The following is a 14,367-nucleotide window of genomic DNA, read 5'->3' as shown; positions in this document are numbered from 1 at the left end:
CCAAGCTGGAGTGCTGTAGTGCGATCACAGCTCACTACATCTTCCACCTCCCAGGTTCAAGCAAGCCTCCTGCCTTTGCCTCCTGAGACCCTAGGCTGGTCTCAAACTCCTAACCGCAAGTGATCCTCACTCCTTGGCCTCCCAAAGTGCTGAGTGACAAGTGTGAGCCACTGCATCAGACCCTCATTCAGAAATCTTCAGCTTGGTTTTTAGATGCAACACCTCATTTGACTCAATATTTCCAGGCCCTGGCCTGTGAACTAGCTGCATTAGAATCCGCTGGCGAGCAACTATGATTGGTACTGACTTTCATCTACCTGTCTGCCAACTACTTTACTTATCTCCGTCCCCAGCCCGTGGCCATTGGGCTGGCTCATGTCTACTGCATGGACCTCTGACCTTCCAGACTCTTGGTCCCTGTAGCCCAGCTTCCAAGCACGGCTTACTGCCTTTACCTAGGCTGGCTCTCCCAGGCCCTTCCTGGGACATAAGGACGTGCCACCCCACTCGCCCTTTCCCCTCTCCTTTCTGGCTGGGTGGACGTGCAGCCCCTTTGCGGCTGAGAGAGATCCCTTCCACCTGAACAGCCCACTGATGCTGCCAAGCCTCACTCCCAGGGGTGTGGGGACAGCGCCCAGCCAGAGAGGGCCCATGGCCTCCGCCGGCCCCTCAAAGGTCTGTGACTCCCCTAGGTGCTGACAGCCACTGCGCCCCGGGCATATTCTGGGGGCTGCAGGAAAGTGCTGTGATGTGGGTGCTGAGTGGAGGTTGGGCCTGAGGCCCTGGCTGGTTAGTCCCCCTTGGGGTGTCGGCACTGAGGCCCACCCCATCTGTGAAAGGGACTGATCTGGGCTGGAGTGGGAGGGGAGAGAAAAGTCTTCAGAGGAAGTCCTCGGCTGGCTCTCAGTCACCCTGGTTCCTGATTTCTGGAGAGCTGGTGACAAAGGTCAGGATGGGAGGGTCTGGTCGCTCAGGAATTTTATCCCAATCTACTGGGCTCTTGAATTTGAAGAACAAATGATCCCCCCCAACCCCACCACTTGTGTATTGATGCAGATGCAAACACTCCACCTGCTGTGGAAAGGGGGGTGGGGGAGGAAGGTGGGGGTCAGGGTGTCTGCAGGTCATGCCTTCAGTAATGACCTTAAACACTCAGGGACTTGGAGTTTTCATTAAAAAAAAAAAATCATTGTAACTGTAAGTTTCACATAGGTTTCACCATGGCTGACTTACAATGATACCGTGCAATTACTGGCTGAGCCACTGCCTCTGTGGGTCTTGGTCCAGCTTCTTGATCCATGGGCTTTTATGTCCTAGTACTATGAATTACAACATTTTCCTTACAGATTCTCATAGGATAGTGCCCCAATTCATGTATTTTATGCAAAACTCTCCTAGTGAACAGATAGGTAAGGTAAGAAAAAACTACGTAACTCACACAGTTAGGTCATAAGGAACACTTGGTAATTCATGGGTGGGATGTGACAATTTTTCATTAGGAGATCAACTCAACAAGCTCACACTTTGTTTAATCTGTGAAATTCAAATACACGTATCAAAGCTCCCTCTGATCAGTGTTTATTGGATCTTCTAGTGAAAAAAATTACAACCATTAGCTTCCCGGTTAAATTTCTCCACAACTGGTCCCCTGTAAAGCTTTCCTGTTCAAATGTGTGGCTCTAGCCAGTCATGAGCTACAGTCACTGGAACAAAGGCCAAGAGCTGAACTTGCATTACACTGTACGGGTGCAGGTGTTGGTCACTGTGGTCCTTAGCTGCCCCCGCTCACATGCTAGGCACTGGGCTGGGTGGAAGGGATGCCAGCATGCAGAAGCCTGTGCCCTCTAAATGTCTCTACGTGGGAAGGACGGGCACATACAAGCAGGCAGATGACTGAACACAAAGTGATAAAAACAATGGAAATCTGAAGGAAGTTCCACGGGAACATCTCTATTTTTTGCCTCATCTCAATGCAGTAGCTGCTATCTGGTATCTTGCACTGGAATACTCTCAGTATCTCATGCAAAGACAAAACTTGCAAATTAAATTGCTAAAGCACAGTTTGGCTCTGCCCGATTAATTATGTAAACAAAATTTACCTATGCATGCAAACTCTACTTAGGGGAACAAATATATTTAAGTGTTCACAGGAACATCAGAGCCCATTTCGAGCTGATTTCCAAATGTGCTCCCTACGGTGGCTGTTCTACGGCTTCATCACTCACTCTATTTATTTATTTATTTTTCGAGACAGAGTTTTGCTCTTGTCTCCCAGGCTGGAGCGCAATGGTGTGATCTCAGCTCATTGCAACCTCCGCCTCCCGGGTTCAAGTGATTCTCCTGCCTCAGCCTCCTGTGTAGATGGGATTACAGGTGGGTACTACCATACCCAGCGAATTTTATATTTTTAGTAGAGACGGGTTTCTCCATGTTGGCCAGGCTGGTCTTGAACTCCTGACCTCAGGTGATCCGCCCACCTTGGCCTCCCAAAGTGCTGGGATTACAGACATGAGTCACTGCACCTGGCTGAACATTCACTTTAACAATCTATCCCACCACCTGTCTTCTTATACTGGACACAAGTAAGTTCCCTTTTCTAGTACCTTCTATGTCACTCAACATTTCTGTCTCTCCTTTCAGCTCCTGGTCCTTTCTTCCCCTATCTCTCTGCATCATTTACCTGGTCCCCTTATACCTTCTTGTGGACCTGGATTTGGCATGGTTTCCTCACTCTCTTGCAAACTTGATGTCCCCCTTCTACAGACCTCCTGACCTCACTTCCTGATGTCACTCCATCCTTGAGAGATATCATCACCTCTTTTCTTCATCCTTCACTTGCACAGTGTGCAAAGCAGACACGTGTAAGCATGCATCCAGCTCTTTACCACACTGTCTTTTCTAATAATGCTTCCCCATCATCCACCCGATTGAAACCTCACTTTATAAGACTACAAATCAAGGAACAGCCAGGGGTCATGGGCTGTGCTCAGTCTTCTTTCTCACTGACCCCCCTCTTTTTGGAGCACCTTATGGGGCTGATAGGCACCACCATCTTGTAGTATTTTCCCCCTTGGTCTTCTGAGATGCTTGATCACCCTGAAGACTCACCCAGATGTGAGCAAGGCATTTATCAGGGTGAATGAAAGATATGAATAGAGTTTCATGGATTCACAACTAAGGGGTACTAAGTAGCATAAACTAGTAGGAGGTCTGCAGTGGTCAACCATGGAACTTTTACCTCTGTTTTGCCTCATTCAATATTCATTATGTTTTATCAATGACTTGGATAAAGACATATAAAGTCTGCTTACCAAATTTTGAGAGCAAAGAGTTTTGGGGGATAGCAGATAAACTAAGGTTTTATTCCCATCCCCAGGGTCTAAAAAGAAGAGGACCTCTGAGCTGAACTGACAACTCAAATGGTCAAATGCATGACTAGAATTCCTTCCCTTGGACCCCAACAGCAAGAGGGGTTTGGGGGGAAGATTTTGCTTCCCAACTACAAATATGAACAGGCTGAAGGACTGCAGTGAACAGCCAGCCCATAATGGGGCTCCCGATGAAAGTGAAGGCTGTGAGTGTGTCATCCACAATGGTGAGGAGGTGGTCCTGTCTCCATCACTCAGGGTGGTAGCCAGCAGGCACCACAGTGAGAGCCCAATGCCAGGGACTGCTCACTGGGGACTCTGAGCACAGGGGACTTCTGTCTGATGGAAGAGGGATGACACCTGTTCTGGGTGCCCTGGAGTCAACCCAGGACAGAAAAAAATGATGGAGACCCCGCAAGTGGAAGATTCTTTCCCTCTCACAACTATCCATAGATGGAGCTTATGGGTTCTGCTCCCTTGGGAGTTTCAGGCCCTTGAATGTGGCCCTTTCAGAGGGAGACTGGTGGGAATTCAGCATCTCACAGGTGATTGGGAAGGCCCTTGCAACTTGGAGATCCTGTGGGAGTGATGCAAGATAGCTGAGAACTATCTTGCATCTGTGTTCTCAATGCAGGCAGCTTTGAGCAGCTGCAGAGAGTTCTGTGTTGAGATCTCCAAGGCTGGCTCCAGGCTCCTGGAGAAGGATCTGTGATTAGCTAGCAATGTCTACCCCAGGGCAAGGAGGGGTGCCTGTGGCGTGCCTGCCATCTTCTCACTGTGCAACTATAGTTCTCTTTCCAGCTTTCTGATCACTGCTTCTCTTTCTCCTCCCTGGTTCCTCTGCATGTGGCCTTTAGTGAAGGCAAACTTCAAGTTTAATGTTCCTCCTTCCTCCTCCCTCCTTCTTAAGGGTTCCTTTCCTTCCGAAGCTTAGTCAGTCACTTCCTACAGACATGTACAGTTCATATACACATATATACACATATATACACATATATACACACACACATATATAACTAATTCATATATCTAATCGGTTTTGGAATTTTAAATGCCTATGGATTGTTTCTCAAATACTTTGTCCTCATATCAAATTTAACACGCATCACATAGATTTGCCAGAATTTTCAAATGCTCCTCTTGGGGTTCTGTATTTCTCTTAATGATTACAATGCTATTCTAATCATAAAATCTCAAAATTACCTGGATTCCTCCCTCTCCCTCTTCCTACTGCCATCTCATCAGTCACAGCCCTGCTTAGCAATATCCGCCAATCTGTACCCTTCCACGGCCTTCTACTTTCAGCCCTTGCCTGACTGTGAAATTGGCTCTGGCCCAGCTTTAATCCTTCTCTGAGTTTACCGTGTAGGAAGTTTGTGCAGTTGCTCCCCTCCCCAACACTTAAGCACTTCTCCCTTGTTCCTGGGGCCTGACTTCCCTTCCAAGCTGACTGCTTCACAACACAGCAGTCCACAGTGAGGCCTGATCTCCAAGAGGACCCTCCTTCTCCCTCCCCAAATCAAATACACGAGCTGAAACTAGAACTGTGAGCCTAAAGTGCTAAAAACCTGCAAAAGTGAAGGCTACCCTGAGAGGCAAACACCTTTGGTAGCACAACAGATAAGGTCCTAAGACAGGAAACATAAACCCAGGGTCCAGCACCCGGCAATCCTGCAAGGACAGGAGCCGGGAAGCCCCAGGTCTCAGAGCTCCCTTGGCTGCTGGTATCTTCTCTACAGGAAAGCTTCCCATGGATGGAGACCAATTACATCTGAACTCAAAACCAGAGGTCACCCAACACACTGCAAACAAGACAGCAGATTTAGATCCAAAGCATTACTGATACAGGCCGGGCACAGGGGCTCACACCTGTAATCCCAGCACTTTGGGAGGCTGAGGCTAGTGGATCACCTAAGGTGTCAGGAGTTCAAGACCAGCCTGGTCAGCATGGTAAAACCCCGTCTCTAGAGACAGATTGGTCTTAAACAAATATTAAGACGGATCACAGACTTGTTAAGAGTAACAGTCAGAGTCGCGAGAGTGTGGAATAATATCCTCAAGGGAAAATAACAGTGTAGACTTGAGACTCAGGAAAATTCTTGAGATTCACTCTGAAGAACAAGAGTGAAATACAGGCCAGGTGCAGGGGATCGCGTCTGCCATCTCAGCACTTTGGGATGTGAGGTGGGAGAATCACTTGAGCCCAGGAGTTCAAGACTGGTCTGGGCAACATAGTGAGACCTCATCTCTACAAAAAGTTTGAAAATTAGCCAGGCATGGTGGCTTGCACCTGTAGCCCCAGCTACTTGGGAGGCTGAGGTGGGAGGATCACTTGAGCCTGGGAGATGGAGGCTGCAGTGAGCTGTGATCACACCACTGTACTCCAGCCTGGGTCACAGAGTGAGACCCTATGAAAGAAAAATCAGAAAAGAAAAGAGCAGAGAAGAAAAGAAAGGAAGAGAAAAGAAAGGGAAAGAGAAAAGAAAGAGAAAGAACGAAATACAATTTTTCTGCAAAAAACCCCAAAAGTGCTTATTACCAATAGACGTCCACTAGGGAAATTACTAAATGATATATTTCAGGGCCAGGCACAGTGGCTCACGCCTGTAATCCCAACACTTTGGGAGATCGAGGCAGGTGGATCATCTGAGGTCAGGAGTTCAAGACCTGCCCGGCCAACATAGCGAAACCCTGTCTCTACTAAAATACAAAAAAAAAAAAAAAAAAAAAAAAAAAAAAGGCTGGGCATGGTGGCATGCACCTGTAATACCAGCTACTTGGGAAGCTGAGAAAGGAGAATCACTTGAACGTGGGAGGCGGAGGTTGCAGTGAGCTGAGATCACGCCACTGACCTCCAGCCCGGGTGACAAAGCAAGACTTCATCTCAAAAAAAAAAAAAAAAAAGTACTTCAGGAAGATCCTAGAAGGCAGGTTTGTGAAAGACGGGTTGATGAGCAAAGGAACTGATAAATACGTAAAAACAAAAATCTAAACAAAAACAATACCGACTAAAACTGCTAATGACAATGCCTACCATGGGAAAAGTCAAAATGCTGGAGAACGTGAGAGTGGCGGTGAGGACATGGGAGTTAGGATGTCATAGGGGCCTTGGACTGCTGTACTGGGGGAGGTTAAGGACTCACTTCACATGTTGGTAAATTAAGTCTATGTGGTAAACTTCTGCAAGAAAAGAAGTAGAACGTGCAATTTCTCAACCAGAAGAAAGAAAAAAAAATAAATAAAGAGAAAGAACATGATTAAAACTTCTTAGCCAACAAGGAATAGAAGAGAACTCCCTTACCTTGGACAGAGACGATCTCTCCCTAAACCCACAGTGTCGCTAATCCTAAGGGTGAGATGTTAGAAACATACCTTTGAACACTCAGTTACAGGATGCTCAAGACAAGGACACCCACCGTAACTGCTTTTTTTCATCCCTGCTACCCGGTGTAGCAAGACAAAAATAAGGAAATAAAAGACCGAGAGATTGGAAAGGAAGATAAAGACATTCACAAGGTATATGACTGTCTTCATAGAAAACCCCAAATCACCTACAGATTATTAAAAACCTAACAGCAGTTGGCAAATGGGCAAGATACAAGATGAATACAGAAATATTAATTGCATTTCTGTACACTAGCACACAAAAATCGTATTTAAGCAGGCCTTCCCAAATAATGGGCATATATTTATATCTGTGAGTAGAAAAGGAGAGACACAAAGACTCGTGAATGGGCTAAATACTTCCCTAAAAGTAACATAAAGAACCACTTGGCATCCGCAGCCGCTCAGAAGAGGTGGTAAAGAGAAGACTTCACACTTTGCCTGGAGGTGACGGATTAGCCAGAGTCTGAGGGTGGCCTGCTCAGGTTCAGGCCTCCTCTCTTGGAGAATGAAACCCTGGCTAATTGGCTAATGACCATGAAACACCAACAAGGCCCAGCAGAGTAAAGAGGAAACAGACGCAAGACACTCCGGGATCCAGGCTGACGGGCACCAGCTTCAGGTAAAGGCATGGATTAGGAAGGCCAGCCCCATGATAGGCCCTGCTGACCCAGGAAAGCACCGCTAAGCTTCGCTTCCCAACTAAGAACCAACTGTGCAACCCTAGGCTCACTTAAGATATTCTTTTTTCGAGGGGGAGTCCTGTGCGATAACTCTAAACCTGGAAAAGCACAGGATTATACAAATAATGAAGAAATGAAGACAAGAATTGCAATCCTCAGGATCAACAGCTCGGTGATAAAGTGTGGTGAGCAGGAAGCTGTGCCATCTCTGTGATCCTTGGGTATGGTCTGTCTCTGACGTGTACGAAGCACGCACAAAGGCCCTGTGATGACAGGGCAGGTCTTAACGCCACGCTTTTCCGTGTGAGTAGCAGTTCACCATGCAGTGAATGCAGTGAGATGCCGATGAACAGCTCTTTGGGGTTTCCGTTCTGTTTTGACTGGATGGTTCAGCCTATACCTGGAGAAGCAGAAGATGGCCCCCTCTGTCTCGTCAACGCAGGGTCCAGCACCAGCTCCCAAATCAAGAGGCAATGGTGCTGCTGACCCTGGGCTGGCCTCTCCCAGGCAGGGTGTGCTGATGGGGACCGGGGCTGAACTGTGTTGCAAACGTCTGGGACACCTGGAGGGGAGAGGCTCAGTCTGCCCTGGGGGAGGCAGGACAGAGGCGGGAGATGGAACCCTACACGCTCCATGCAGAGGCGGGCCCCAGCAGGGGGACTACCCTGTGCCTTCTTTTGGATTTTCAGGCCCTGAAATCTATGACAAGGATCTGAACAGCTGGACCTTGCTTCCTGAGGAAGGATTAACATCTGAGCACAGAGCCTAATTAAGGCCACTCTACACCAACACTGCCGAGTGGAATCCAGCTATGCTAGGCCCATGTGTTTCCTAGGATCCTGTCTTTAGGTGGCTTTATTTTTTTTATTTTCAGGGAGAGTAATAGGTGAATACCCATACGCAGAGTTTCAGATCTAATTTATATCTGCCATGTGACTTTTCTCTGCCTCCCAAGATTAAAAAAATAAGCACAAGGATTACAGAGCAACTGCACAGTCATGTTACAACTTTCAGGAAGAAATCTGTTTATCTATAACAAATCTACTGCACGGAATAATAAATACAAAAAATAACACCACTGGGCTCCAAATTCTGTACCAGGCACAATGCCAGGACTTTACAGCCATTATTGCGTGTAATCATTTTCCTCTCTTAAAGTGGCAGTACTCTTCCTCCATTTCCTAAAAACAAATTAACGTTAAAAAGAAGGAGCTCTCCTTGGGAATCAAAGATGGCGTAGGGGCCGGAAGGGTCTCCAGTGGCTTTCCATTATCTTCTCCTATTCCTCATGCCAAGAGAGCAAGAGGGTTGGGCCTTTTGAAAGTAGTTTCCCCAGAAATCCCTCAACAGCTTGTGCTACTGTTATTCTTTTTTTTCTGAGATGGATTCTCACTCTGTAGCCCAGGCTGGAGTGCAATGGCGCGATCTCAGCTCACTGCAACCTCCCCTTCCCAGGTTCAAGTGATTCTCTGCTTCAGCCTCCCGAGTAGCTGGGATTGCAGGCGCCTGCCACCATGACCAGCTAATTTTTGTATTTTTAGTAGAGATGAGGTTTTGACATGTTGGCCAGGCTGGTCTCGAACTCCTGACCTTGGGTGATCTGCCCACCTTGGCCTCCCAAAATGCTGGGATTACAGGCGTGAGCCACCGCACCCGGTCTGTCATACTTCTTTCTAACTGATGTTGGCTCACACAATCAGGCCAGTCTGGTAAATGCTGGGGACATGGTGCCCAGAGGTGGTGGTCCTCTGGGCCTTCCATGTGCCACCTGCTGGCTGTTTGGCTCCCTGGCCAGCACGGGGGGCAGGGATGGCCCCATCTGTGTCTGTCCAACTGGAGCATGTGATGACCCTGGCCGCTCTGATCAGTCCTGGTGGGGGCGCATCATCAAGTGTCCTCCAGCGTTTCACATCTGAGTTGGGTCCATCGAGTGCCTTCCCCTCTTATCTGGGACCTGTCAGGATGTGGCCCACAGGTGCAGGTGCCTCTGCCCGCTCCATGGGAAGGAGCACTTCTGCTATCGGGCCACTCCCTGCGGACAGGTACGAATGCTACTGCCCAGCAGAGTGAAGCCAGGGATGGGAGGTGGCAGGGAGCCTGGTGCCTCTGAGGTCCCTGAAGCTCCACCTGCCTGTCCTACAGTTGGTTACATGAGACATCCATCCATCCATCCGAGAAGGAGTCTCATTCTGTCTGTCACCCAGGCTGGAGCGCAGGGGCACAATCTCAGCTCACTGCAACCTCCGCCTCCGGGGTTCAAGTGATTCTCCTGCCTCAGCCTCCTGAGTAGCTGGGATTACAGGCGTGAGCCATTATGCCCAGTGTCTGACTCTTTTAAAATTGGATATCTGTCGTTACTAAACCCAGTTCTGACTAATCCAGTGGAGAAGACCTATCCTCGTGGTGATCTCCTATGTGCTGCTCTGGTGACATTATTAGGTCAACACCTAGCAAATCTCAAGATTTAATCCGTGTTTACACTTTGGTGTGACCATTTACACTCATTATGTAAACAGTGAATAGATTTTTGGACCCAAGTGTTTTCCCTTCTTCTGTGTGGAGAGAACAGGAACATGCTCCTCCTGAGGTTCAAAGAAGAATTTTTAGCAGATGATAGAGCCTTATTCAAATCCCCGATGGCCCCGAAGGGCTGCAGCACATTACGAAGTGGCATGGTGATGACATTTTACTTATGAGCAACTAAATTAGAAATGATCAAAACAGTAATTGGCAGTGTGAGGCCCATCAGTCAGAGACAGAGCCGAGCATTACTCTCCGCTGCCACCCTCACTTCAAACGTGCAGAACAAGCACGAACCCGTGAGGATGCCCCGTTCCGAGCTTTCATTTTTCGTGGTGTCATTTCACTAATACAAACTTCCTATTAGTGACAATTACAGTGGCTTCTATTTCATTCACTGTAAAAACGGATTTTGGGTTGTAGAAGTTCCTGATGGTATATCTATTAAAAGCATGTTGAAGTTTCAGATACACGCACAGACAGCAAAATTAATCCCCCTGCTCCTGAAAAATCAAAACGCCACCACGCCCCAAAGCCCGAAGTAACGGACGGTGTGCTGTTTCCCCGTGTGACATTCCAGGGCTTGGCTGTTTAATAAAGTTTTGTGATTGGGCTCACAGGGATTTAAACAGTTTTCTGTGTTTAACGGTTAACTGTGGAAAGGTCCACTATAATAGTATTTTAGCACCATGAACCTGTCGAAATCAACCTGCCCAATTATTCCAAACGACATTAATAACACCGGATATTACACTAATTGTGTCCAGTTTCTATGCAGACGAGGCCCCGTGGGGCTAATTTTGCCTCCTTAGGGGCAAGAAACTCAGCCATCAGACTGATTTCACAAGGAATCCCTCCTCATTACACGAATCCAGGCTGTCAAACTTTTTTTTTTTCTTAAAGGTTAATGGGCCAATCCGTCATCAATTATTTTTTGGCGGAATTCTAGCAGACAAAGGGTTAAAGGGCTAAAAACAGCTGAAAACCGTTTCACATTTGGAAGTTGCTTTCAACAGGAGGCATCTGACAAGGATGCATGGGGGAGCGTGGGTACCAGGCGAGGGAAGGAGGGAGGCACAGAGGCACACACAGGTCTCGGGCGAGGGGTTTGGGGAAGAGGACAACTGTACTGTGCTCTTGCAAAGGCCAAGAGGACCTGGATCTGTGTCCTGGACTATGACGCAAAATGGCTCAAAGCTGTTGATGGGGCCGGGCGTAGTGGCTCATGCCTGTAATCCTAACACTTTGGGAGGCTGAGGTGGGCAGATTGCCTGAGCTCAGGAGTTCGAGACCAGCCTGGGCAACATGATGAAACCCCATCTCTACTAAAATACGGATAAAAAAAATGAGCTGGGTGTGGTGGTGTGCGCCTATAGTCCGAGCTACTTGGGAGGCTGAGGCAGGAGAACTACTTGAACCTGGGAGGCGGAGGTTGTAGTGAGCCAAGATCACGCCACTGCACTCCAGCCTGGGTGACAAAGCAAGACTCCGTCTCCAAAAAAACAAAAAAACAAAAAAACAAATTACTGATGGGTGCAGGTGCAATGCCGAGATCTGCTTCTCATCTGAATCAAAAAAGGCTTGAGGAGGATGTAGAAGTCACTCACTCCAAGTTCTTCAATGACCGGATGAGAATCTGGGTCCTGGGGAGAGAGGAGGTTCTCCCAGGGTGCCCTATAGCCTGAAATCCAGGATCCTGAGGCCCACCCAGTGTTCCATCCACAAGGCTAAGCATCTTTTGTGACACATTTAATGACAAACCCATGATGAAACCGAAATGTGCTATCGCAACGGTGCAGAGATGACACGCTCAGCGTGGAGGATGGGCATGTTTGCTGTACGAAGAGTCCAGGATCTACCAAGCCCAGAGGCCTCCAGACGGCACCACTGCAAAATGGCGGGACAATACAATAGCCAAGGCCTGAGCAGAAAGTAACCATCTTCTCCACTCCTGCCCTTGGTAAAAGAATTGGGACTTCTGTTTTAGGACACACCACAAAGCCCTGGTGAACACATTACCACCGATGCTTACCTTCCGCCAAGCCTTTTTTCTTTTTCCCCTTTTAACAAGTGAGTTTTCGCTATGGGTTCTCCCAGTTTCTGTCCGAACTGGAGCTCCAACTTTGGGGTTCTCTCTCCTGGAACCTACTTCCCACTCTGCCATCGACAGACTGGTGCCCATGAACAGCCCACTTCATCTTTCTGATTTCAGCTTTATCTGCAAGGGAGGTGCCACGCTGGACCCGGGATGACAAAGGGAAGCTCTCTCTCCTTTTCTTTGAAAAACAGACATTCCTAACTGTTCCTGAAGAGGCTGGTGCAGCCCCAGAATTCCTCTTCACACAGTTCTCCAGGTAGCCACTGTCAATGCAATGGGGTTGGAGACTCAGACGGAATGTACTCACTACCTTATGGTCTCTCTCCCTCTACCACGACCCATACCCTAAGCGGCAACGTGTGGCAATGTCAGGCACCCACCCGGGCTTTAATGCTATTTTCCATCGTATACTTTGTAAAATCCTACAGTATTTCTGTTTTAAAAGCATCTATTACATAGGCACGTGGCTTAGATATTTTACCCAACTATGCCAAAAGTTAAGATGTCAGCCAAAGCGCAGTATTAAAAAGTCAGTTTTTATTTTCAAATTTTCTCCCGTTTTTGTAGGAAAAGATTGATGTGAAAGAAAGCCTGCTGGCCGGGTGCAGTGGCCCAAGCCTGTAATCCTAACACTGCGAGAGGCCCAGCGGGGGCAGATCACTTGAGGTCAGGAGTTCGGGAGCAGCCTGCGCGACATGGCAAAACCCCGTCTCTACTAAAAACACAAAAAGTAGCTGGGTGTGGTGGCGGGTGTCTGTAATCCCAGCTACTCAGGAGGCCGAGGCATGAGAATCACTTGAACCCTGGAGATGGAGGCTGCAGCGAGCGGAGATTGTGCCACTGCACTCCAGCCTGGGCAACAGAGTGAGACTCCCTGCCCAAAAAAAAAAAAAAAAAAAAAAAAAACCAACAAAGAAAGCAGGCAAGCCTGGAGAATATGGACCAGGGTTGTACAGAACCAAGACCTATGGAAAATAACACATAAAGCCCACCCCTTACTATAATTGAGAAGTTATTAATTTTAAACAAAAACAAAAGATCATTCTAAACACACGCAGTTCACGGTTCTCAGGTAACTATTTTTGGAAACTCTGAATTTGGTCAATATCTTTGTTAAGCCAAGAGAGTCCAACAGAGGTGTTGTCCTGTGGCTTAATTTAGAAGAGTGTGATTAATTCTGCGAAGAAGCAAATCCCCACAGGTAAATTACACGGTTAGGAATGTTTAACTACTAAATATTCCCCGGGAAGGTTCTCATGACGTACAAAGGACGCTTTTGTTTTTCAAACACATCATAAAGAGTTGGGATAGCAGTTCAAGGGCCACGTGTAAAGAAACTCCATTTGAAAGCGTTGGCTTCCAGATCTGTAGGATGCCATATGTGCCTTTTTTTTTCTCTTATTTTCTGAGACAGGGTCTCTGTTGCCCAGGCTGGAGGACAATGGCATCATCTCGGCTCACTGTAACCTCCACCTCCTGGGCTCAAGAGCTCCTCCCACCTCAGCCTCCCAAGTAGCTGGGACTATAGGCGTGTGCCACCACGCCTGGCTAATTTTTGTATTTTTTGTAGAGAAAAATTTGTTGCCCAGGCTGGTCTTGAATTCCTGAACTCAGGCAATCCACCCACCTCAGCCTCCCAAAGTGATGGGATTAGAGATGTGAGTCACTGTGCCTGGCCCATGCATGTCTTAAATTAAGAAAAGACTCCAAAACAAAGCTCTTGGAAAGAAAAAAAAAAAAGGTACCTAACTGCAAATTGAAAACATCTTGTGATATGGCAGGGGTGAGTGTTGAGGTCTCCCTTGTACTTTCTCCGTCCCAGACACCCTGTGAAAACTCCAGGCCCAAGTGTTCAGTTTAGAAAGAGAAAGCAATGAGAGGCGCGTGCTGTGATTTATCTCGATTTATCTCGTTCCTAAGCGGTAACCATTTGTTATTCATCCTGACACACTCCCCACTTTGCAGAGGTCCCCTTGGGCTCCTAATTATAGGAATAAGTCAACACGGTCACGCTGGGCAGGCCTAGGGCGGGTTCCTCTGCAAGAGTCCAGCATGGCCATCACGAGACCCGGCCCCCGGGCTCACCAGGAACCTGCAGTGGCACCCTCCACTGTCCACGGGGGGCTTCCTCTCCTAGGTGCTGCCCAGCGCCGAGGTGATGCCCAGCACTGTCATCCTTTCAAAAGGAGGGGGCTAGAAAAATGAGCAATCTTGCTTCTCTCCCTAAAACGTCAATTCTAGTTATTCCCCGTGCAAGGGTTTCCTAAATCTGAAGTTACCTGCATTAGTTTTTTCCCATGCAAGTGTTTCCCTA

The 14,367-nt window shown here is 47.8% G+C and overlaps 1 protein-coding gene across 5 annotated transcripts in view; it reads right to left on the bottom strand.

Moving 5' to 3' along the window:
- AGAP1 (ArfGAP with GTPase domain, ankyrin repeat and PH domain 1) overlaps positions 1-14,367 on the bottom strand; it is a 633,884-nt gene that overhangs the window by 93,542 nt on the left and 525,975 nt on the right. Inside the window, exon 12 of one of the 5 annotated variants that reach the window (XM_025404405.1) lies at positions 5,659-5,682. The exons of the other annotated variants lie outside the window; for them this stretch is intronic. Within the exon in view, the coding sequence (XP_025260190.1) occupies positions 5,659-5,682 (24 nt within the window). The remainder of the gene's footprint in view (positions 1-5,658; positions 5,683-14,367) is intronic. 5 annotated transcript variants of the gene reach the window in all.

The sequence above is a fragment of the Theropithecus gelada genome, chromosome 12 (assembly GCF_003255815.1).
Source record: "Theropithecus gelada isolate Dixy chromosome 12, Tgel_1.0, whole genome shotgun sequence".
Classification (NCBI taxonomy): domain Eukaryota; kingdom Metazoa; phylum Chordata; class Mammalia; order Primates; family Cercopithecidae; genus Theropithecus; species Theropithecus gelada.
This window is presented reverse-complemented; position numbering and strand designations above follow the sequence as displayed.